General features: G+C 45.6%; 2 protein-coding genes across 6 annotated transcripts; both read left to right on the top strand.

Annotated features, from left to right (window-relative positions):
• The first annotated feature begins 1,453 nt into the window (after window positions 1-1,453).
• On the top strand, window positions 1,454-15,375 carry LOC123442679 (uncharacterized protein At5g08430-like). 5 transcript variants are annotated; one of them, XM_045118788.1, is made up of 21 exons: window positions 1,454-1,799; window positions 2,555-2,634; window positions 2,972-3,168; window positions 4,742-5,606; window positions 5,928-6,049; window positions 6,380-6,439; window positions 10,080-10,130; window positions 10,358-10,428; window positions 10,581-10,750; window positions 11,582-11,635; window positions 11,822-11,878; window positions 11,941-11,994; window positions 12,089-12,145; window positions 12,211-12,255; window positions 12,335-12,505; window positions 12,760-12,816; window positions 12,903-12,956; window positions 13,023-13,085; window positions 13,724-13,780; window positions 14,360-14,422; window positions 14,795-15,375. In XM_045118788.1, exons 1-21 carry the CDS (start codon window positions 1,636-1,638, stop codon window positions 15,109-15,111), a joined length of 2,829 nt encoding a protein of 942 aa, XP_044974723.1. In that variant the 5' UTR covers window positions 1,454-1,635; the 3' UTR covers window positions 15,112-15,375. The 5 variants fall into 5 exon arrangements, with proteins under 5 accessions (XP_044974723.1, XP_044974732.1, XP_044974746.1 ...); XM_045118804.1 differs by having other exon boundaries at window positions 1,455-1,799; window positions 12,335-12,421; XM_045118797.1 differs by lacking the exon at window positions 13,023-13,085.
• Window positions 15,376-24,437: 9,062 nt separating this feature from the next.
• LOC123412812 lies at window positions 24,438-25,473 on the top strand. The gene has a single exon (XM_045105763.1). The coding sequence runs from the start codon at window positions 24,513-24,515 to the stop codon at window positions 25,044-25,046; it is 534 nt and encodes a 177-aa protein (XP_044961698.1). The 5' UTR covers window positions 24,438-24,512; the 3' UTR covers window positions 25,047-25,473.
• Window positions 25,474-26,002: the final 529 nt, after the last annotated feature.

The raw sequence follows: 26,002 nt of genomic DNA, 5'->3' as shown, positions 1-26,002 counted from the left end.
AGTTGTGTATATCAGTCTCACCGAGATTCAAAAGTTGCTGTCTTTTGTGCAAGTCGGTACCACCGACTTTATGACTTTGGTGTCACCTAGTTTGTCACTTTAAGTGTAACGGTTGGATTTTGGATGCTGCCTATATATACCCCACCTACCTCTCATTCGTAGAGGAAGCACTCAGAACACACACTTCATTGTCATATCCATTTTTCTGAGAGAGAACCACCTACTCATGTGTTGAGATCAGATATTCCAATCCATTCATTTGAAACTTGATCTCTAGCCTCCCCAAGTTGCTTTCCATCAAATAATTTTCTCCTACCCATGCCTATTATGTGAGAGAGTGATTGAGTATTGAGGAGACCATCTTTAGAATCACAAGAGCAAGGAGCTCATCGTTCTACCGCATCTATCACCTTTTGGAGGGTGGTGCCTCCTAGATTGGTTAGGTGTCGCTTGGGAGTCTCCTACTTCGTGTTTTGGAGTTGAACCAATATGTTTGTAAGGGCAAGGAGATCGCCTACTTCATGAAGATCTACCGTGAGTGAGGCTCTTCCTTCATGGGCGGAATCCATGGTGGAATAGACAATGACGCTTCTTCGTGAACCCCTTGTGGATGGAGCACTCCGTGGACTCTTGCAGCCGCTACCCTCCGTGGGTTGAAGTCTGCACTAACATGGACGTACGATGGCGCTACGTATCAGAACCATGCAAAAAATCGCCATGTCAACCTCTTTGCGTTTGATCTCGTAAACTATACTCCTCACTACATGTGCAAAGTCTTTTACTTTCCACTGCCATATATATTGACTAGCATGTGTAGGGTGCACTAGACTTGTTAGAATTGCTAAAAAATTGCGAACCATAAAATTGGGAAAAGGCTAGGATTTTAATCTCGTCAAGTAGTCTATTCACCCCCCTTTAGACACACCTTCTATCGATCCCTCAGTAAAAGCATCTCCAACAACCGCGTTGTATAAGCGCTGCGCTGAAAAAAGACACTCTTTTGCGCGCGCGTGGCTGCTCCGGGCGCTCCAACGGCGGCGCAAAAAATGCGCGCGCGACATAAGTGGTTCAGCGCACGGGACGAAATGGCATCGCGCGCCGCTTATTTCGAGCGTCCGCTCCCGCACGCTGGACAGCTCGCACGCGACTTCCACCCACCACTAGATCAAGGTGCTCGCGCCGCCGCCCGCGCCATCCCATTTGCTCCGGTGACCCAACGACGCTTCCGTGGCCTATCCCCGCGCCGCCGCTACTTCGATGCTGCAAAATATTTTTAGCGCGCGCCCGTTTTGCGGCTGTTGAAGATGTTCTAAGAGTATGTAGATTTTTTGAGTATGTGTAGCATTTTTGGGAAGGAGACATTTCTGGCACCCACCCGCACAGCAGTCACAGACTCACAGTCAACAAGACCCCTGACCCCTCGAAAACCTCCGCCCCCCGCTTAAAACCCCACTCCCCTCTCCCCGCTGCGTCCACTCACCACTCCACCGCCGCTCTCATCGCCAAGATCCCCTCCGGCAGCAAATATTTTCTTGATTCTCCCTCCACCCACACCTTGATCGCCCCCCGATCCCTAAATTCCCCCGCCGGCTTCGCCCGCCTCCGTCCCGTCCCGTCCCGGAGCCGGCGCGCGGGATGGGGAAGAGGAAGGCCGCGAGGCCCCGTAGCGGCGCGGGTGGGAGCGTGCCGCGGCCGGTGAGCGAGGGCGAGACCGAGACCGAGCCCGAGCCCGAAGGGGAGGAGGGCGACTTCTGCTTCGTCTGCAAGGACGGCGGCCACCTCCGCCTCTGCGACTACAGGTTCGCGCCTGACCGAACCCCTCGTCTTCTTGTCCATTCCCGCCCTGTCCCCGCAGCTTGAGGAGAAAGCGGAATGCCGGTCGATGATCTAAAAACCCGGCTCGTAGGTGGAGTTCCGTAGGTTCAGAATGGATGGGTTTTGTGCTGTGTGGATTGAATTTGTGTGAGGCAATACATGTTGTGTGAGGCAACCAACCCAGTTCCGTTGGTTCCTGGGTTGGTTCATCCGCTTTCTTCTAGCTGACTGCATTCTACCACGATATGTCTAGTAAACGCGTGCAACGGTAAGTTCTCGTGGGATGGGGATGAGCCTCCTTCGTCTGTCTTTCATCCATGTGCGGTGTGCCGACGGTCTTTGTCTCTCTAGGATAACAGATATAACAAACTGCGCTACTGAAGCAGCAGCCGGTTACCTGGTCCTGTACAAAATCCTGCTCACCTTTTGCCCGCGTTAGTTAGTTATATACGTATATCTTAGCAAAGAGTTTGTTTCTAGCAAAGTAAAAAAAAAACCGCTAGGCGTTAATTGTGCGTTTTACCACTGCCTTGCACTTTTCCGACCAAAGACTTAAGCACAGTTGTTTTTTATCGGTCCGTAAGTGCAGTTATGCGCACATTAAGCGCAACTAAATGCGCCTCTTTTAACTATGGTTTAGTATATGCTAAATCTGTGGTAACATTGTTTTAGTCCATTGCTTTGTTCCAGAGTTCCAACATTTTTGCAGCATATATTTATATGTATCAGTATTTTCCAGGAACTGCAACAAGGCTTACCATCCCAATTGCGTGGAAAAGGATGACGATTTCCTCAATTCAGACGAGGACTTCATATGTGGTGAGTACCTACATCACTACATGTTCTTTCTTTACCACTGCTACAACTGCCATTGCTGTGGAACTCTTGTGGTTATGTGGGTGAATGAAGTTGCTGTGTGAAACCTGAAATAATTTTACTTACCTTTATTGCTCTGTTTAGCTAGTTCCTTCAGACACTCTATGACACGGCGCAGTAGTCTACTAAAATATGATACCTTAGAATTCCTGATGGATCTAACATACCATGACCCCTGATTTTTGTTAACAGTAGTTTCAGCTGTTCAAGCTGTCTTTAATTCCCCCAAATGTTATTAGTTTTATTCATTACTGACCCTACTGGTTGCTAAATGTGGCAGGTTGGCACACATGCTGTATCTGCAAAGGGCGTTCATACTATCGGTGCCTCTGCTGTCCGGTTAAATCGGTTTGTTGTGATTGCCGGAGAGAAATAGACTTTGTCCAAGTCGGAAGAAGGCAAACAAAGGGATTATGCGCCAATTGTCTAAGGCTGGCAATTATGATTGAGAATAATATCCAAGTCGACTCTGATGGGGTAACTAAGTACATATCCTTCAATCCTTGATATAATTTTAATCCACCGTACTGCCAGGTGCATATCCCCTTGGAGTGGCCCCTAAGAGCATCTCAAAGGGCACTCCTCAAACCTCCCCCATATGTCTGGGCGAACAGTCTGGATTCTGTCCAGACACAAAACGCCTTCCCAACGGGCTTCCCCAAATCAGCCCCATATGTCCGGACAGTCCGGACTTCCCCAAACCTGCCCCATATGTGCGGGAGAAATGGGGTTGTCCGGACATGTCTGCCATATCAGCTCCGGCCCACCTTGGACCACTTTCTTTCTTTACTTTTTCTCTCTCCTCTCTCCATCCCCGCCCAATCATATACATGTGTTGGACAATTGGGGAATAAAATTGGGGAACATCATTGGAGGGGAGCACAAATGGAGCTCAACCCTTTGCTGTCCGCGGACATACGGGATTCAAATTTGACACTTGCGGGCTTGCCCTTGGTGATGGCCTAATTTCATCTAGTGGATTTCAGCAGATTGATCCTGGCCCTTTGTTTAGATTAACCAAAGCCACTCCTTTTGTTCGCCTGAACCACGTCCCTGTCTTCTCCCCATGTCATAACTTCTCTAACCATTTAGATCTGGAATAACTAAAATCTCTTATCACTGAACACCTCAATACTTGACGTCGAGTAGCATAGTAATATTCTCAGCAGAAAGTGGTTGCAGCAGCCAACGAGACGTTGCTGATAAGGAGATGATGTGGGTTCTTCAAAAATCTTTTCTAGCGGTCGTTCTTCTCCAGTCACATGTTTGTGTGAAAAGATAGAAGGAAACTCTAAACACCCCCCCCCCCCCCCCCCCCCCCCCCCCCCAAAAAAATCCAAAATTATGTAGTGTTGGGCAATTTTGGTTGTCGATGTGCACTTGGGAGTTCTCTTTTGAGGACCAAGCACAGTCCAATACGTAACAGGAACATGACTTTTGAATGGAGAGAGAAGGCTGACATGGTGTTGATAATGCATAAAAATCAATCACAGGTTAAAAGCTGCTGAAATCCACTTGGTGGAGCAGGGATAACTCTAGGGGATCTTGACCATTGGGGATTAACTGTTTTCGTTTTTTTTATCGAACACGGGCTTAACTGTTTCCTTTCTTTTGTTATTTGGCTATCTTTGATAACCTTCTATACTGGATATATTTGTTGGCTTGTACTCCCTCCGTCCCAAAATAAGTGTCTTTGATTTAGTACAATTTTAGTACAAAGTTGTACTAAATCAAATACACTTATTTTGGGACAGAGGGAGTAGAAAACACCAGTTTGTGCAGTGTTGTTTAACAGGCCTGTTTCTTGCAGTATAGTTGCGATATTTAACTATATATTGTTTCCTTGCATAATGCATATTGTATTTCTTTGTAGCAATTGCTCTAATGCAGAATGTAACATCTGACATGTAGAATGCGTACCATTAAAATTTTCTTGTGTACATTTCTGATGGTAGTTAGTAGTTACTCTTTGGTGATGGCATTTGGCCCTTCGAGTTTCTTTCTACTCTATATATACATATTTTCTGATGGTAGATTCTCTGTTTTCTAGGAGAGGGTTGATTTCAGTGACAGGTCGACTGTTGAATTTTTGTTTAAGGAGTACTGGGAGATAATTAACAAGAAAGAGAGCTTGACATTGGATAACCTTCAAGAAGCTTATGGTAGTTTAAATGATGGCCCGAATCACATGTCAGATTCTGAGAATTCTCCTAAAGTAAAGGACAGTTCAGATGATGATTTCTTGGGCAATATTGATGGTGGTGATGATGAGCCAATTTGCCCATCTAATTTAAATGGAACATCAAATAAAGTGAAACCCTTTCTGAAGCAAGCAAAATCAAAGAAGAATGTGTATGTTGGCTGGGGTTCAAAAGAGCTAATTGGATTCCTTGAATCAATAGGCAAAGATACATCCAAATCTCTAGATCAATTTGGTGCTGCCGAAGTTGTCAAGGAGTACATTCGACAGAAGGGTCTTTTGCAGAAAGATAAGAAAAAGCATGTCATATGTGATGAGAGACTCAAGCAATTGTTTAGGAAATCAAATATTAAGTACAACAAGATATATAGCTTGCTCGAGAGGCATATTGCTGCAAATGACACATCTGAGGATGAAACATTTGCCAGTTCTGAGGATAACAGTGATTCATGTATGAAAAAGAGAACTCGGACCATGACCTCTGAGTTCACTACTTCGAAAGGGATCTCTGAAAGAAACAAGAGATGCTTTGCTTCTCTTGTTTGCGACAACATTAAGTTGATCTATTTGAGGAAATCTTTAGTTATGGATCTGCTAAAGCAGCCTGAGGCATTTGAAAATAAAGTTATTGGCTGTTTTGTTAGAGTAAAGAATGACCCCAAAGACTATAGTTACCACAAGCCTAAAGCATTGTACCAGCTTGGACAAGTAACTGGTAATGTTCAACCTTTTACGTTCCCTATTCTATATGCTGTTTGACTACTCTATGCCCCATTTGCCTGGTTTAGTGCTCTTCCCCTAATAGGGAACTGGATCAGTTTGATGTGCATGTTGTTTAGTTCTATTCAAATTAATACTGTATTCCAGTGATTAAATGAGAAATAATGATGAATTCTACAATCCATACACTAACAGGAGCTTAACTCATGGAAAAAAAAACTTCATTCCTCCCAGGACATGTGAATAAACATTCTATTATGCATCTTTTGGCTACATCACATTTAGTTATTATTTGCTGATGAGGGATATGCAACAGGCATTAGGAAATCCTCAGAAGAATACAAGGTAAAGGACATGTCTACAAATATGCTTTTGTGCGTTTCCAGCTGCTGGTCTGAAGTCAAAATTTCTATGTTATCAGAAGAAGATTTGGGGGAGGTAGTTTCTAATGCTTTTTATTGTGAGAATTACACTTCTTAATGTTCCAACATTACTAAAGCAATTCATAGAGAGAGAAGATTGGCAGCGATGACTATTAAATATTAATCAAAGCAAATTTATGATCTATAGGTTCTTTCTGCTGTTATTTTATTTTCTTCATGTATGCGCTTAAACTTGTATTGGATGTTCATGTCGTTCAAGTTTTTTGTTGTTCATAATAACAGGAAGAATGTGAAGAGGTTCTGCTATTATTTTATTTTCTTCATGTAAGCACTTAAACTTGTATTGGATGCACATGTTCAGGTTTTTTGTTGTTGATAATAACAGGATGAATGTGAAGATTTTCGTCTGTTCGTCCAGAAAGAAAACTCTAAAAGGCTCACTGTTGTAAGTTACTCTTTTTCAATTTCTAGTGTCCCAAAATGTAGTTATCCTGATAGTATAATGCAGACTGCTATTATTTTTGTTTCAACATGCATAGAAAGTCAGAAGTTATAGAAAACATATAACTGTCGATGCTTGGCTATATTCTCTGTCCACATAATATGTAACTAATGAAGCATATTGAAATTCGAGAAGTTAAATATAGTGATATTGATATCAGCGCCTGACATGTAACTATTTTGGATTTCTCATCATATGTCCATAGATATACTTGACTTCAGACCAGCAGCATTCTTCAGTTTGTGTTGTATCTGAATTGTCCTTGTCACAAGTGCATTCTTCATTGGAAAATAGACGACAAGCCCTGCCAGGCTTGAAGTGCTCGGGTGTGAAACCTGTGATATCTGCGGATGTGCTAGAGAGCCTGGGATGTTTGAATCAGAGTTTCAAGTTATGTTTTTATGGGAAACTGGGCCAACAACTTTATTTAATGACAAGAGGGTTAAATGTTTAACTCAAAATAAAACCTGGTGTAACAGTTAGCCAGTTGCACCTTGCTATTGTTAGGAAGTATTAGTATTAGTCTAGGAGTCCTTATTAGTCTATTAGTATTAGTCTAGGAGTCCTTATTAGTCTATGTTTACTTTCCTTGCACCTCAAGTCATGTGTAATATATATATGCCCCTTGGGCCTTTAATACAGATAAGTTGCTTTCCTAACATGGTATTAGAGCCCTAGGTTTTTTTTCGCACGCGCAACTCGTGCTTTTTCCTCCATCCTGACGCTCTCGCTGCAGCCTCTCTCGCCGACGCTTCCTCCCGCGTCGTGCTTGTGCTGCAGCCGTGTCTCTAGCCCACCCTGCTCCCCTCGTCCCGCTCGTGGAGGAGTTCCTGCCTCGTCGCTTCTCCACCTCGAATTGGAACTGGCTCCGGCGCCTGCTCCCGCTCGCGTCCTGCTACAGATCACTCCAGGAGGCTTAGGAGGCTCCCGCTCGCGTCCTGCCAACAGATCGATCCGGCTCAGCGTCTGCCTCGTCGCTCTCCCGCTCGATGGACGGATCCAGCGCAGCGCCTGCCTCGTCGCTCCAGGATGGGAACCGCTGCCGATTTTCTCTTGCCCGCCCGCCCCAGTCTGCTGCGTCCCGCCGGTCCAGCCTGCTCGGCTCCCGCCGGTCCCGCTCGAGGCAGGGGGCGGCTCTGCTCCCGATCGTGACTGCGTCCCGCCGGTCCCGCCTGCTCGGCTCCCGCCGGTCCCGCTCGAGGCAGGGGGCGGCTCTGCTCCCGATCGCGACTGCGTCCCGCCGGTCCCGCTCGAGGCAGGGGGCGGCTCTGCTCCCGATCGTCAGATCGGGCCGGCCCTCTCTCTGATCTCTGATTCCAAAAAGAAAATGTCTGCTGCATTCGGCTATGTTGCTGTTCCTCGTTGTCCGGTGATCTTTGATGGTACTAACTACACCGAGTTCATTAGCTTCATGCGCATTCACATGCGTGGCATCCGCCTATGGGGTTTTCTTTCTGGCGAGGTCTGTTGTCTGCCATGTCTGGTTCCTCCCATGGCTCCTACTCCGCCGACCCCACCGGCCCTTCCTGCGGATGCTCCTCAGGTCACAAAGGATGCGGCTAAGCTTGCTGATGAGGCCGCTGTGAGTGCTTATGATGAGAAGGTCTTGGCTTATGAGGAGGTTCTTCAGGTGTATCACGGTGCTCTGTCTGCTTACACCCAGTGGCTTGATGATGATGCTCGTGCTGCAGCTGTTCTCACTGCTAGTGTTCTGCCTCAGTTTGCCTCTGAGTTTTTAGGCCTTCCTACTGCCTTTGAGATGTGGACTCGCCTTCGTCAGCGCTATGCGCCCTCTGGTGATGCCTTATACCTCTCCGTGGTTTGTCAAGAGCATGCTCTTCAGCAGGGTGACTCTACTGTTGATGACTTCTATGCACAGAGTTCTGCTATCTGGCGCCAACTCGATTCTCTCCGCACTGCTGGTTGTCGTACTTGCCCCTGTTGCCAGGCTGTCCAGGCCAACTTGGAGTTTCATCGCGTCTATGAGTTCCTGTCTCGGCTCCGTAAGGAGTTTGAGCCCCGGCGTGCTCAGTTGTTTGCTCGTGGCCGTATTTCTCTCATGGAGGCACTTTCTGAGATTCCTGCTGAGGAGACTCGCTTACGTGGTGCTGGTTTGCTGGAGGTTCCCTTGGTGCTCGCTGCTCGGGCTACTTCTACTCCACCTGCTGCACCGACCGCTTCTCACTCGAGTGCTCTGCCACTCTTGCCCACTCCTTCTGGAGGCTCAGGTCGCCCCGTCCACATTGTGGCTACTGCAACAATGATGGTCATATTGAGTCCCACTGCTACACGAAGAAGAAACACTTGCGTCAGGCGCAATCATCATCTACAGAGACTTCGTCATCTACCTCGACAGCTTCAGCCATTGCTTTGACTGAGCAGGATATCCTGAGACTTAAGCGTCTGCTCGCTGCTTCAGGTTCTTCCTCGACGGGTACTGCTGGTATTGTGACTCAGGCTTCCCGCACTGAGCAACCACCTTCTACACAGTCAGGACCGTCTCACGCATACTCTGGTTGGAATTGGCCTTCGCCACCATGATATTATTATTTTTTCTTCCGCTGCCATCATCCCTAATCTAGTGTGTGTTTTCTAGTTTTCTTTGTTTTCCGCTGCGTCCACCAAATCCGTTGATATTTTGTGTTTTCTCATGCCATGCGAGTCCACCATATTTTAGTTCGTCAGCCTTTCTTTGGTCCTGATCCTTTCTATGCAACTTTTGTGGCCTACTTGCCCTTGTTGTTTTCTATAGGATTTTCTGGACTTCTTTTGCATTGTCGATCTACGTCCTTCGTGCCTTAACCGCCGAGCTTCTTTCGCCGACGGTTGTCGTGGACTATGATTTTCTGCGCAATGCTTTCTTCTCTTGATGTGCCATCTTCTTTTGACAACCCACCTTCTCTTGATACTTATGTTGTATCTTCAAGTGATGCGGTGTCTTCTGATGTGCCATCTCTTCGGTGTCTTCCTCTTGATGTGCAATCTTCTTTTGACAACCCATCTTCTCTTGATACTTATCTTGTATCTTCGAGTGATGCGGTGTCTACCTCTGATGTGCCATCTCTTCGTTCTCTCCTTCGGCGACTCGACAAGTTTTGAAGACTCTTCATGCTACGACGACACTCTCAAGAAGTGGATTTGGATTATCATTGTTTTTTTAGTATTACACTTCTTCAAATGCAATGCTATTGCATACGCTTTGCATTTGAGGGGGGGTGTTAGGAAGTATTTTAGTATTAGTCTAGGAGTCCTTATTAGTCTATTAGTATTAGTCTAGGAGTCCTTATTAGTCTATGTTTACTTTCCTTGCACCTCAAGTCATGTGTAATATATATATGCCCCTTGGGCCTTCAATACAGATAAGTTGATTTCCGAACAGCTATGTTGTTTTTAATATTTGTGTGATATCCTTATCAGAGAGTGAGACTGAACTCAAGTATTCAGTATTTGCTTGGAGTCTTGGATGCCAGTTATTTGACATATTTATTTCCTGCTTTTCCTTCTTTTCTGGCTTTGGAAAATGTTACAGATATTTGCAGGGTCTCTTTTTTACTTGATTCCGTGAACCTGCTGGTTTTTACAGGCTGAACTTGAGGAAAAAGCGAGAAGTGTACACAGAGACATAGTCACTCATGTAAGTCTGTTAGGAAATTATACCAACTTTATGTATTTCTCTGGTACATTTTGCATTTTTGTTATGTATCATCCTTTTATATTAGTCTCATTTTGTTTTTTTGTATTAAAATTCAAAACAGTATTTTAGTGACATATTCTAGAGTCTGAACTCTCCTATTTTTAGTTTATCTATTAGTTATTTATTCTGTTAGAAATGTTAACCAAATTGCCCTTTCCCCTTTCCAGTGGATCGATAAAGAACTTAAGAGACTGGACAAATTAATTGAATTGGCCAATGAAAAAGGTTGGCGCTGCGAATATCCTTGTCAGATGAAGATCTTTTGTTCATTTAATGATCTTTTTAATCAAAAAAATAGTTCTAGGTTTCCTCTTTATACTTCATTACGATACACCCATCTTAGGACATGCAAGTGGACTTTGTACAGTTATATCCTTAACTAAATTTTACGAAGTATGAGTACATTGATAAGAGACAGCTATTGCGCTCGCCATCCGAAAGACAACGTCTTCTTGAAGAGGTCCCTCGAGTTATTCCAGATTTGGAAGATAATAAAGACACAAAATTATTAGTCGCAGCATCGGAGATGTCTTTTCAGATGAATACAGCTACTTTAGAAGGTGATGATGCTCCTATCTTTATTACCTGTGGGGGCTGCTGCCACATTGGCTAGTAAAGTCAATCTAGTGTCATATGGAGCTTCTGCAGAGATCTGTGAGAACAAATGGTGGATTAGCTCACCATTCTATTTGCATGATTATATTTCATATACGGCTTCCTTATTTTATTTACATTTGTTATATTTAGGTTAACTTATTACAGCATGTATCTCTACTACTGTTTCCACCAATAGATTACCGATACAAGACACTAAATCTAGATATTGGATCTACTAGTGTTTCTGTTGTTTTACAGCTGCACTTTGTCCTGGACAAATAGTGAATTCTGTTATGTGTGTGACAGTGTGACTGTGTGTTCGGTAACATCCTACATTTTATAGGACACTACATAAGGGCAGTTGGCTACATGCAGGAACCCCAATCAAACTCAATTTACTTTGGAAAAAATGTGGAATTTTTTATTTGTTGATTTTCTTGTCAGTTTACTGTTCATCTTAGAGTTGATTGTCTAGTTTCTATTTGGAAATGGATGCCAAGTATAACAGCTGGTTTGCTTTTGACAATTACCACTAGCAAAAATATCCACTCCAATAGATTATACGGTCTCTATCCACTCCAATAGATTATATGGTCTCTATCAGTTATGCACTTGTTTTTACTCATCTTCCGACATATGGTTGTATGACCATTGTTATGTTGATCTTTGATTTTTAATCCTTTTCATCACAATTGAAGCTGATCCTTTTAACCTTTTTTGTTGTTTATTTCTACGGTCTATCAGGAATTTCTCAAGTTGTTCTAAGACAGCAGGTAAATACTTATTTTGTGTAGGTGCCAGTGGGGAGAGAGTTGTTTGCTCGGAAAGATACTCAGAAGAATCTAAAGGTTTGCTTCTGTAATTTGCTTTCAACTGTTATGGTTGATTGGTAAATTCTGATATTTATGTAGGTGCCAAGAGTGAGTTGTTTATTGAAAAAGTTAACTGGAAGAAATACCTAAAGATTTACTTTTAAATAGAGTATCCATTCAGTCACGATTCATGAACAGGAGATAAACACTGTTTTTGTGTAGGTGCCAACGGGGAGAAAGCTGTTCGTTTGACACGTTGCTCAAAAGAAAAGCCTAGAGGTTTGAGTACATAATGTGCAACGAGTGGTTTAGAATGGTGGTAAACTCTGAATTTTGTGTAGGAGCCAATGTGAGAGCTGTTTGCTTGAGAAGTTGCTCAGACGACAAATATAAAGGTTTGATTACAATAGCATACATTAAATTATTATTTTTTAAAAAGACACTAAAAGTTGTAGTCAATGTTGCTAAAACACACTGATTTTTCTGTAGGTGGCAATGAGGTGATAGCTGTTTGCTTGAGAAGTTGCTCGGAAGACAAATATGAAGGTTTGATTAGATACTATGCACTGAATTTTTGTGAGTTTTGGTAAAACGTTCTGATTTTTGTGTAGGTGGCAATGACGCGAGAGCTGTTTGCTTGAAAAGTTACTCAGAAGGTGTGGTGTTCACTAATTTTTTCACAGTGTTCACTAAATTGTTCCAAATGCTGGTAAACCATTCTGAATTTTTGTGCAGGTGCCGATGAGAAAGCTGCTCACATGAAAAGTTTCTCTGAACAAAAAACTAAGGCCTTGTTTGGTACTAGTGTTTTGGAGGAGATTGGTGAGGATAATCCTCCAAGGGATTGGGTGAAACCCCAACCATCACCCAATTCCTTCAAATCCCCATTTATCCCCAATACACTAGGTAGGGGTAGTGTATTGGGTATTGAGAAAAATGCACTATAATTTGGGGATTTGAGGGGAAATGTGGGGATGAAATATGTCAAATACACTAGAACCAAATGGTGTTATGGGATATGTGGGGATTGAGGGGTTTGACCGGGATAATCCCCATAAATTCCCTAAAATACACTAGTACCAAACAAAGCCTAAAGGTGTGCTTACATGATGTGTGGTAAATTGTTCTGAAAGGTTGTAAAACACTCCTGATTTTTGTAGGTGCCAGTGAGGTCAGAGCTGTTTCCTTAGAAAGTTGCCTGGAAGAAAATTCTAAAGGTTTTAATTGTATAATGATTATCTGCATTCAGCTGGATTTTGTAAAGTTGTATTTCTGTTTTACATACTTGGTACTTTTTGTGCAGGTGCCAATGAGGAAGCTGCTTGCCTGAAAAGTTGCTGTGAAGAAAAACCTGAAGGTTTGCTTACATGATGTGCAGTTTTTTCTTTTTAAAGGTTGTAAAACACTCCTGATTTTTGTGTAGGTGCCAACGACAGCAGAGCTGTTTCCTTATCCTTAAAAAGTTGTCCAGCAGAAAATTCTAAAGGTTTTACTTGTATAATGATTATCTACATTCATCTGGATTTTGTAAAGTTGTATTTCAGTTTTACATACTTGATGTTGGATCACTAGTTTGAGTTAATACTTCCGTTACACTTCTAATACTATGCCTATTTTGATATCAATGGTAGCGGAGTTTGATGCTGCATGAGACCATTAGTGCTATTCTCTTCTGCTGTGAACCGTAGAGTTTAATATTGTAGAATGCCCACTAAAAGAACACTTGAAGATTCATTCCGATCATTTTATGCACCTGTAGATTAGACAGCTTAGCAAGCTACCGATAAGTGCTATCCACATTTGCGGTCGTTAAGTAACCATTACTCTGCATGATCTGCCCTCTAATAAATAATGCATCTTCAGTTAAGTAAGTTGGCTGTTTGGTTACTATTGATATCATCTCAATCATTAGTTGACATTTTAATTTTGATTTAAAAATGTCCTAAATTATACCCCTAAATAGTTTTGAACCGAGGCGCAGAAAACTCCTTCTCTAAACAACAGCTTTACTTAACCTTGGTTTGAAGAATGGAATATTACAAAATCCCCATGTCACCTCTTTCTCTCCCCCTCTCTTCTTTGAGTTACCTTCCCAGTTTCATTGTTCATATATACATTATGCAGCTACTGAAGGTGACACTGATACACCGAGAACGCGTGTTCAAAATCAGGGCACTGCAGGTCTGCGCTTACTGCCTATCCTTTCACTAGTTTTCTTTTTTGAGCAAATATCCTTTCACTAGTTATGCTGTACCACCTCTTTAAATTAATATAAGACCTTTTAGATACTTTTTGAATTTTTTAAGTATTTTTTTCAAGTTTACTGTTTACCGGGTGCAGTTGAGCCTGGGCACCGAATTGAATATCCACTTTTAGATCACTAAAGTAGTGATCTAAAAGGTTAAACTTATTAGTTTACAGAGGGAGTGCTTCTCTGAGGATTAGATGATTAGTCTTCTTCAAGCCTTTATTCCAGCTGATGTTACAGTTTCATTCTAGTGACATACCGACCATTCCGTGCTAGCTGTTTCTCATCTTTCTAAATCCAATGCTGCTGGTGATACACCCAGAACAAATGTCCAAAGCCAGAGTACTCAGGGTTCGGTTATGCTACCTGTCACTTCACTAATAATTGCACTGCTCTTGGAAGGATTGGTCCTCCACCTTCCATGTGTCGAGCTGCTGTTGCATTTTCATTCTGTTGACCCACCGGCTTTTCTCAGCTACCTCACTTTTCACTGTTCATATTTCACAATGCAGGTAGTGAAGACAATGCTGCTGGTGATAAATTGGGAGCAAGTGCCCAGAAGCAGGGTGCTGAAGGTTTTCTCTTATTACCATCCTTTATTTGTTACTATTATATATGAGGAAAAATGTAGTAATTTTTTAGAGGCGCCGTGTTTTACCTATTGAGCTACTATTAAGTAACTTAAAAGTCACCTGTGAATTTCTATGGTAAAACATCACGTGACCTACAGTGAGAAAAAACCGTCATGTAACCCTAGTTTTGTAAATGGATGGTTTTGAATTTTGCACGCATCTTCCCATCATTCACATGTGTAAGCAGTTTAATAAACCCATGAGGCCACAAGTTTGATTACAATTTTCCAGATATAGTGCTAACGTTTTCTGGTTCTTATATATTTTTAGCATTCTGTTCTACCTGACCAACCATGATTGATGGGGCTAATGCAGCTGGCATCCCAACCGAAGTAATCAACATTGATGGCGACGAAGATGGTTTGGCGCATGATGAAGGTGCAAACGTGGTTGTTGTTGATATGGATGCCGATGAGTCTGGGAATACTCATGTGGCGCAACGCAAGACAAGGCAGGCAGACATGTGGCATTACAGGGATCCTTTTGGTGACGAGCAAGGCCCTTTCTCTATAGGGTTGTTGGATGGTTGGAACGAACAAGGTTACTTCGATGACGACTTCAGGGTCTGGAGAGTCGGTCAGTCTAGCGACTCTGCCATCTTGCTCAAGGATGCTCTGCGCCTGAAGCGCTGAGAAGGATGGCGGCTACTTGGGGCTCTCATGCGGTAGCAAGTTAGTTAGACGCATGTGTGCTATCTCAGAGTGAAAGAGGGGGCTTCTCTTGTAATATATTCCAGCCCAGACTCTCCTAGTTGGCTCGTAATATTATGGTGGGAGGACCAGTTGAGACTTACATTACCTGGTCCTATGAAACTTTGGCCTCTGCTGTGAATTGTGGGATGGACATAAGTTGGTTTCAGAGGTTGATGCAAGTTTATGTCTAAACATGTTCGGTTATGCGTTCTGCTCTCTCCTCTTTCTTTTTAGATAATGCTAACCTGGTTGAAATGTTCTGAATGTTGTGATGAACTGATGATGATACTGTTTTCTTCAGATCGATGATCTGCTTCCATTGATAAAATAGTGATGGTAAGGAATTGACACGAACACCAGCAATATACTCCGAACACTAGCAATATGCTTCCTCCGTCTTGAATTACTTGTCATTTGTCTAGATACGGATATTTCTAGACACGTTTTAGTGTTAGATACACCGGTCGTAAATATGTCCTAGAGTTCTTAAGTGGCCTGCAGTCTTCACATATTGTCCAAAATGCCTAAAAAACATATTGTCCAAAATCTGAATAAACTTTGTTTTTAAATTAAATCTGAATTAAGTTGACAAGCCGTCTTTTAGTTACAAGCCCGATAGAGCAGAAGACCAAGAGCACAAATGGATGGATGAATGACGAGAATTAAGTTGGCGAGCTGCCTTTTAATCACAAGCCCAATAGAGCAGAAGATTTAAGATAGGATCATATTATCAATCATTGTACATGTCCTTAGCAGGAAGACATGCAAACGCATCAAACGACGAACAATCGGCTCAAGAGTCGTGGGATACAAACACCGCGGGCTCCATGGCATCTACTCCCTCCGTTCCAATTTTTTTGTTTTAGACAAGAATTTTAAGGCAGGTAATACTACAAGTCTACAACGATGGTTGGAAGGCTTTCATCTATGCGCTCTCATCTCGAGGCTTTCACTTTCGGTGTTGAGGAAGCACCTACTGTCCATATTGCCAATCTCCCAACTGCAAAAGAGCGGAATTTCTGATTTCATACCTTGGCCTTCCGTGCTTGGATAAACATCTGTTGGCATCAGATTGGAATCCCACGGTGAGTAAAGTTGTTAAGAGAGTAGACCCTTGGAAATGGAAACTCATGTCTTAAGAGATTAACTGTTACCAACATGTGGTTATTCGCTATCCCGACCTTTGCTATAGGCCTATTTATTTCAGCAGACAGTGTTCATGCCTAATTTGACAAACTTAGGGTAAGATTTTTTGGGAAGGGGACACAGTAAAGGAATAGAAATTTGCAAACCTAAAGTCTAGAGATGCGTGGATATCGCTAACACCAAGAACATGAATTTGGCTCTCATAACCAAGTGGATTTGAAAATTTTCCGAGAACAATGACAACTTATGGGATTGAATTCTCGTAGCCAAGTACTTCACACACACTTGTTTCTTCGCTTCTAAGACCAAGGGCTCCCAAGTTTGGAGAAGGGTCCAAAAATGCGAAAAGATTTTTAACTTGAGCATTCTCTTCGAGGTCGTGAGCATGAGACACACCAATTTTTGGCTTTCTAAGTGAATCAATGACAAGCCTCTCTACACTAGACTTGTTAATCTTTTCGTCAGTGCATGTAGTCGTTAGAGATCCTTGTTAGTTATGTTTTTGTCGATAGTCTGTTCAATCTTGCTTTTTTGCATACCCTCTCTAAGCCTCATCTTGCTTCTTGGGTAGCGTTACAAGGGCACCTCACAAGTTTCTCCTTATCCACTGAAAGATATTCATTGAAATGTGAGACAATGCCCGTCTTCATAGTGAAATCTCTTTATGCCAAACTGATCCAATGCCGTAGGGTGCGATGTGCTAACGCCTTATTGGATTAAAGGGTTCCTCTTAGAGTTGTATTTTCCTTTGGCAAGCTTCATTAGATCACCTACCATCAACACTTATTCTTCAAAAAATGGTGTGGCTCGGGCAATGACTGATGTGCCCTTTGCGTCAACCAGGAAAACACTCACCATATCCTTTTCTAGTGTGCCCTGATTAAGTTCATAGGGAGCTGTGTCACCAGAAAACGTCGACTACATCCTTTTCCAGTGTGCTCCTGCTAACTTCCTACAAAGTCGTGTCCGGGGAAGTTTTGGCGCTAATTGGGCTCCGAATTCCTTGGTCGATTGTTATTTGGCTACTTGTTTCTCTATTTCGGTTGTAAAACTTTGTAAGAACCTCTGGCCTGTGTTGGCTTCATTACTTTTAAGCTAGACTCTCCTTGCACCTTTCTTTTAGAAACGATCTCCACGACCAGAGCACCCTCCTCTAAGGATACACAACCTTGCTGTAAAAATGAAATCCTAATCTAGATACCGTGTGCCGATTAGAGGAATACAAAACCTGAAACGTGATTGCTAAGCATCATCTGTCGAGGGTAGCGAGCTCTATTGTCCTTGCCTTGTTTCAAGCGTTGCCAAGCAGGTGTTTGTGGAAGTGTGATGGCGTCCTTGTGACATCCCTGTTGTTAGTGGCGGAGCTATGTGGTAAGCTGCAGGGGCCATGCCTCCCCAACTTTGGTCAAAACTGTGAATATTTTTTTGGGAGAGAAGGATTAGGGAAAGTAGAGTCTTTTGCCCCCTCCAAACATTCATATTTATGTCCGCCAGTGCCTATTGTCACCAATTTTCAAGTTAACATGAAGATCCTGATGGTTTCTTTTACGGATATATACTCATAACAAAGTTGTAGTTCCAAGGCTGGTTGGTTTGCACGAGAGGTTTCGAGAGTTCAATAAATCGTGTTGCAAGGGTACGCAACAAGTAATGGTACATCTACAAGAGGTTACTTAAATTTTTTATAGGCAAGATGATGTGGAGGACTATGATTGGTAATAGAGGTGTGGGCAAGTTGAAGTGGAGGATTATGATTGGTAATAGAGGTATGAAGGGGGCCACCCAAGTTAAATGGGGGGGATTAATTTGGAAACTTATGTAAAGCTTTGTAGACCGTTTGTAGATCTATCATTATTGGTAGGGGAGTACTAGGCGCCAGTGCGCCGGCCCAATAGTTCGACCGGTTGCACCACAACCCTCAGATTCGAGCGTTGGGAACCATCTGATCTCATCCCCATTCTTCTCTGACGCACACCGGATCTCCCAGCGAGCGCTGCAGTCGGAGCAACGCCCCCGAGCTAGTCGGATCCCTCGCGGATGTAGCAAAGAGTGCCGCCGCCCTAGATGGGCGGGTCCCCTCGTGCGTCGCTGCCCCTCCCAACCATCTCCCTCGTTCCCAGCTCCGTCATGGTCAGATCCCCGCCAAGCTTGGCCATGGCTGACACGAAGCCTCCTTCAGCAGAGGTTGAAGCTCCCCGTCCCGTGGTTGCAGCATCTGGTGCGCCAACCCCTCTCCATTCTCGCCGACCGAGCTTGCCGCAGGCAGGGCTGGCCCTATGTCTGGGGATGCCCTAGGCGAACTTAATGACATGGACCCCTATGTCCTAAGATCATATACTTTTAGTTTAAAATTTAACTATAATAATTGGCTGACTCTATTGATAATAATAATAACAAAATTTCAACTTACTAAATCGACAATAATAATTCTAAAAAGATAGAGAATGAAATTAAAATGATACGATTACCTCAAATAAGAACCAAGTTTCGAGTGACTTCATCGACAACGATAATAATTTAATTCTTCAGAAAAAGTTTCTTTGGGGGTTTCTTGATGCAAAGTCATTTAAGGCTACGTACTAGATGGATGAATGGACTACTTACTGGATGGAAAAGTACATTAAAAACTACTTGAATTACTAAATACATGGCAAGTACATGAAAAGTACCGGATGGAAACCCTAGACATACATGGAAAAGTACTTGAATTACTAAATATAGATGGATGGATGGACTACATACTGGATGGATGGATGCTGCTGATTCTGCTGTTGATTAGTGATTACTCCTCATTCCGAATTTTGATGGATGGATGGGGCATTGGGGACTCGTACAGCAGGGGCTCCTTCTCTTCGAATAGATGCAAGAATAGTGTTGTCTGCTCCTTCGGTTCTTCTCCAAGACTCCAACGCTGCTTGCCTGCTTCAGATGCAGGTAGATCGAGACGTCGTCGTGCGTTGCTGCGCAATAGTGCTATCTGCTGATGGATGGATGTTGGATATCCGGTCTGCCGGTTGGCCGCCGCGTGCAGCGGCGGCAAGCCGACCGAGACCCGCAGTATTGAAGCCGACGATTCGTTTGACGAGGGCACCGGAGACGAGGCGTCGAGCCGTCAAGGCGACCGGAAGACGAAGCCACGAACAGGTTTTACGACGTGTGCGTAAACTGGGCAATTGATCGCAGCCGGGCCTAACCATCTCATTTCTTGCTTTTTTGTATTTTTTGTATATTTTTAATACGCTATAATGTACATACATACTATATTATGGCCCCCCCTCCTGCGTGGGCCCTAGGCCGTCGCCCCGCCGGCCATACGTCAGGGCCGGCCCTGCCCGCAGGGTACATGCTGTAGGCAATCGTGGCTGTCTTCTTCCTTGGGTAATCCAATTCTACACGTCGTCGTTGTAGCAAAACACCTTGGCGTTTGTAGCAAATATCAAAAGACATTGGTAATAAAAAAATTGAGTGCTTTCAGTGAAGAGATGGATCGAAGCAGAAAAAATCAAAGACGAGATAGTAGCAATAACGAAGACGGTTGTAGCAAAATTTTGTAGTGGTTCCAGCATGTGCCTTCGTGGCTACAACACCACCATCGCTGCCTTCGCTCGCCGTCAGTGGAGGCTTCCACCACCATGTTCAGCAAAAAAAACGCAACAACAAAAAAAATATTCGCTGGTTGTAGCAAATTGAGAAGCTTGTTCCAGCATTTGTGGCGGCGGTTGCAGCAATTTTAGAAGCTGGTTCCAGCATGCCATGATAGTGGTCGTGGTAAATTGTTTTCGGCATGCCTCGGCACTGGTAGTAGCAAATTCAGAAGCTGGTTCCAGCATTCCAGCGGAACGGTTGCAGCATTTAGTGCACGGTCACCGCCTCATCGTAGCAAAAATCCTCCAAGTTTGTAACTTCGAATCACCGGTTGTAGCATATTTTTGTGCCGGTTGTAGCACCACCAAAATCGCTGGGTCGTTAGCACCTCACCTCGTGTCGTTGTAGCACCTCGGCATGCCGCTCCGCTCCAGGACGATTCCAGCACCGGTGCCGCCCGGTTCCAGCAAAATCCGTTGCTGATTGCAACACCTGATCGGCTTTGATGCTTGCAGCATGGCGGGTTGGCTTCTCACGTGCGAGCACGTCGTCGTCGTTGAGAGCTTGCTGGTGGTTCTGCATCCACCCAAGATGGAGGTCATGGCGGCCGCCCACACCCCGACCCTGTGCGTCGTGTAGCACGCATACTGCCCCCGCCCGTTTGCTTGACCATCGACATTCAACGTTGACGCTCGTCGCAAAAAAGCTTGTGGAGGAGCAGAGCCCGACCCTAATGGAGGTACAGAGGAAGGGGAAGAAAAAGAGACGAATGAAAGGATAAGGGAGAAAGGGTAGCGGTTGCACGGGACCCACCACGTACTCGCGTCGCGTGCGGGGTGTTAGGAATAAGCAACTTGTATTACCATGAGGCCATAGGCCGGTATATATATACATGTACAGGTGGTGGACTATATGCAGGAAACCCCTTATATATTGGGATAAATACAGAAGGGTACATGACTTGTATTATAACTCTAACACCCCCCCTCAAACTCAGGGTGGATGAACAACACTGAGTTTGGAGAGATAAAAGCCATGTTGTGCTCTAGTCTGGGCCTTCGTCAGGAAATCCGCCAACTGTAACTCGGAAGGCACATACTGAAGAGCAACAACCTGATCCTGCACAGCAGCGCGCACATAGAAAGCGAACGAAGAGAGGACAGAGTGGAAGAATTAGAAGTCATATGAAAGGAAGCTCCAGAGTCCAGAACCCATGGGGATGTACCTGACTGTGTAGAAGGTGGTTGCTCAGTGCGGGAAGCCTCAGTCACAGAACCAGCAGTACCCGTTGAGGAAGAACCGGAAGCAGCGAGCAGACGCTTAAGTCTCAGAATATCCTGCTCAGTCAAAGCGATGACTGAAGCTGTCGAGGTAGATGACGAAGTCGCTGGAGATGGTGACCGCGCCTTGCGCAAGTGTTTCTTCTTCGTGTAACAGTGCGGCTCAATATGACCATCATTGTTGCAGTAGTTACAATGTGGACGGGGGCGACCTGAGCCGCCAGAAGGAGTGGGCAAGAGCGGCGGATCACTTGAGCGAGAAGGGGTCGGTGCAGCAGGTGGCGTAGAAAAAGTCCGAGCAGCGAGCACCGAGGGAACCTCCAGCAAACCAGCACCACGTAGGCGAGTCTCCTCAGCACGAATCTCAGAAAGCGCCTCCATGAGAGAAATACGGCCACGAGCAAACAACTGAGCACGCCGGGGCTCAAACTCCTTACGAAGCCGAGACAGGAACTCGTAGACCCGATGAAACTCCAAGTCGGCCTGGACGGCCTGGCAACAGGCGCAAGTACGACAACCAGCACTGCGAAGAGAATCAAGCTGGCGCCAGATAGCAGAACTCTGTGCATAGAAGGCATCAACAGTAGAGTCACCCTGATGAAGAGCATGCTCCTGACGGACCACGGAGAGGTATAAGGCATCACGAGAGGGCTCATAGCGCTGACGAAGGCGGGTCCACATCTCAAAGACAGTAGGAAGGCCCAGAAACTCAGAAGCAAACTGAGGCAGAACACTAGCAGTGAGAACAGCGGCAGCACGAGCATCATCATCAAGCCACTGGGTGTAACCGGACAGAGCATCCCGATACACCTGAAGAGTTTCCTCATAAGCCAAGACCTTCTCATCATAAGCACTCACAGTGGCCTCATAAGCAAGCTGAGTCGTATCCTTTGCGGCCTGAGAAGCATCCGTAGGAAGAGCCGGTGGGATCGGCGGGGTGGGAGCCAGGGGAGGAACCGGACATGGCGGACAAGAGACCTCGCCGGAAAGAAAGCCCCATAGGCGGATGCCACGCATGTGGATGCGCATGAAGCCAGTGAACTCGGTGTAGTTAGTGCCATCAAAAATCACTGGACAACGAGGAACAGCAACGTAACCGGATGCAGCAGACATTTTTTTTTAGAACCAGAGATCCAATCGAGATCAGATCAGGGCGGCGGCTGGCGGGCGCTGGATCAGGCGCTGGACCTGACGGGAGCCGCTCCTGGCTGGAGCGGGAGGTGCAGTGGGAGCGGGAGGGGCCGCTCCTGGCAGCCTGGAGTCCTGACGGGACGGGGAGCCGCTCCTGGATCAGGCGGTGGACCTGTCGGGAGCCGCTCCTGGCTGGAGCGGGAGGAGCAGCGGGAGCGGGAGGGGCCGCTCCTGGCAGCGAGTCAGCCTGGAGGCCTGACGGGAGACGCCCCTAGCGGGAGCGGGAGCGGGAGGAGCCGCTCCTGGATGGAGCGGGAACGGGAGGAGCCGGGGGAGATCGGCCTGCTCCTGGCGCGATCTGGAGGAGAGGAGCCTCTCCTGGGCAGAGCCGCTCCTGGCGAGATCGAGAGTTTCGACGGGGACGGCGGGAGCGGACGAGGAGGAGACAGGAAACACGAGTTGCGCGTGCTAAGAAAACCTAGGCTCTAATACCATGTTAGAAATAAGCAACTTGTATTACCATGAGGCCATAGGCCGGTATATATATACATGTACAGGTGGTGGACTATATGCAGGAAACCCCTTATATATTGGGATAAATACAGAAGGGTACATTACTTGTATTATAACTCTAACACGGGGCAGGGAACTGTGATGAGCAAGCCACCGTGGCTAGCGAGCCGGCCAAAAGTTCGGTCAGCTGACCGGCTACGGGCGTTTACCTATATCTCATCGGTCGGACATGTTCGCATGTCACCGCCTCTCGCCGACCGTCCATGCCGCTGGTCGCCGTCCTCGCCAGCCGTTCCTGTCGGCCATCCTCGCCGCTGGGTGCCGACCTCGCTGACTGTCCTAGTCACCGTTGCAGCCCACGCCATGCGTCCTCGCTGTTGGTCACCGAATCGCCGACTGTCCTAGTTGCCTGTCATAGCCCTCGCCGACCGTCCACGTCGCCGGCTTCACAAATGCTCTCAAGCTTCCCCCACCTATGGGCACACAAGAGCTTCAATGGCACCGGGGGACGCATGCTGCAATGGTGATGGAAGGGTGCAACGGTAGCAACGAGCATCGGTGCGCGACTGAACCGAGTCAAGACTTGAACTGTTGTACATCCGTGGGTTGCAACCGCTAGAAAAATAGCTTCAATCCCTAGATGAAAAAGCTTCAACCGACTATAAAGAAAGTTTTAGCTGACACTGCGAACCAGGGAAAGATACAACTGTTGACACAAAATGCTTCAACCTTAGATAAAAAAAATCTTCAACCAGATGATAGAGAGAGCTTTAACCAAACGCTACTCAAAACGAAAAAAGTTCCAATCATTTACAGAAAAGCTTCAACTATGAATGGAAAAAAGCTCCAACCTTCGAGAGAAAAAAAACTCTAACCAGACACTACGCAATCAGAGAAAAGTTGCAACCATTGACAAAGAAAGCTTCAACCGTATATGAGAAAAGTTTCAGCCGGCTACCGGCGACAAAAAAAAGCTGGGATCGGCCACCAGGGGTTCTCGAAGAAGTTGTATGTGTTTTTTTGCTGGAATGGACGAGGCGAAAAGCTGCAACTAGAGAGGCGGTTTGCTGGGACCAACATCAGACGAGAGTGGTGTGTTGCGACGGTGGCGAGTTGCACTACCAACAGTGGTGGAGCTGCGGCAGTCGCAGCTAAACCACAGGGAAAATTCACACTGATTAAAGGGCAAGAAATCTTGAGGATGAGGGAGAGGAATCCATGAACTGATGACGGTGCGCAGTTTTGCTTTGGGAAAGAAGAAATGAACGGTGAAGGCGTAGAGCTCACGAATGAAGGAATAAGACACGACCGTGGGCGGTGTGTGGGTCTAGCTACGTGGGCACAACACATGGGTGACGTCTGAAAACGCACAATCGCAAATGATCGCAGAGCGTGCGCGGAGCCGGCGAAACGTTTCAGCCGACGCTTCGGATGTAAACATTTCCCTTGTTGGTACGTAGCTAATGAGGTCCTTGTCAACTTACAACCCAAGTAGACAACCCAAGTTAGAGGCAGACTCGGATCCAACCTCACGGCAACGCGACCTCAACGCATACAATACATCTCCGGATGCCCAAGCTTAAACCCAAATCTACCCCCACACGGCCCTACCTCCTCACCAGCAAACCTGGCAAATAATAGCCGGCAACACAACACCCAAACAGCCAGGAAAATCCACACGCCATCATGGCCACCACGCGACTCCGCCTCCTATTCCTATTCACGCTGCTCGCCGGCACCGCCGTCTTCTCCGTCTCCGCTGCCTGCGACGTCCCTGCCGAGCCGGCCGTCGCCGGTGCAGTCGGCGCGGAGCCGAGCGCGTACGAGATGCTGGAGAAATTTGGGTTCCCAAAGGGCATCCTGCCGGTGGGCGTCACCGGCTACACGCTCCGGCGGTCGGACGGCGCGTTCCAGGTGTTCATGGACAAGGATTGCGAGTTCGAGGTGGACGGCGGGTACAAGCTCACCTACCAGCGGACGATCTCCGGCAGGGTGGCTGGCGGCAGCTTACGGGACCTCCGGGGCGTCTCGGTGAGGATCTTGTTCGTCAACTGGGGCATCGACCAGGTGCTCATGGCCGACGCCGACCACCTCATGTTCTACGTCGGCCCGCTCTCCCAGGCCTTCACGTCGGACAACTTCGAGGAGTCCCCGCGGTGCAGCTGCCGCCGCCATGGCGTTGCGGACGTTGGAGAGGTCGTGGGCGTGGCGGCGATGTAGGATCGGGCAGTTGGTTACGTGATTGCATATACGTGTACACAACAAACTACTGGTTTTTTTTTGAACACAACTACTACTGGTTAATTTGGTTTCCGGGATTGGTGCGTGAAATTCTTGCACGTGATGCTGTGAATTTTTTGATGCAAGTCGATGCATGCACGATTGGTGTGCGTGCAACGCGCTGCACACCGAGGAAAAGGACCCCATCAAATGGGGTGTCGATTTTATTTGCCATATTTATGATTCTTCTTCTTAGTGCGTGCAATTGTTATATTTTGCCTTCAATGTTTTATGTGGATTTGAAGACGATTTACCGTCTCTGGTCAGGTGATGATCATGTACATTAGTGGTGGTGTCGAGCTTGTCAGGCATGTTTGCAAACAAACAAAAAAAAAAGAATAAGGCTAGCAGATGCGAGTTTGTACCATCAAGCGTCAAATCATTATAGAGAGTTCGACTCATCCATCTACATATATTCACTTTGATCCCTTATCACCATCTTTTTTATGTCCATGTGATCTTTAAACGTTATCAACCAAAATCTAGCTTCTATGTGCATTTATTTGCGCCACAATTTTGTTTAAAACTCATAATTTTTGATTCAAGTGTCGAAATCAAGTTTTGTTTTTACTGTTGGGTTTCTCGTTATGAGATCTTCAAAACTAGATCCTATATTGATATCTTTTGTTGAACTTTTTTGAGGCAACTTTGGATACGATGAAGGCAACTTTAGTGTTATTGGAAAGCAACTTCATTTTTTTGCCTAGCAGGATTGGCAATTAGTTGGTTTGCGTAAAATTGAGAAAATCATACAAAACATGAGGCACATTGATCTCCCCCTAGCAAGTTGATCTCGCACTGTGTGCAAATCCTACTCATGTTGTTTGTAAGCCAAAGAGCAAGTGGACTGAACTGCTCTCCCTTACTATGAATAAAACGGAGAGTAGAACCGAACA

Source organism: Hordeum vulgare, chromosome 1H (genome assembly GCF_904849725.1).
Source record: "Hordeum vulgare subsp. vulgare chromosome 1H, MorexV3_pseudomolecules_assembly, whole genome shotgun sequence".
Classification (NCBI taxonomy): domain Eukaryota; kingdom Viridiplantae; phylum Streptophyta; class Magnoliopsida; order Poales; family Poaceae; genus Hordeum; species Hordeum vulgare.
The sequence above is the reverse complement of the archived record's forward strand: the minus strand, read 5'-3'. Positions and strand labels throughout refer to the sequence as shown.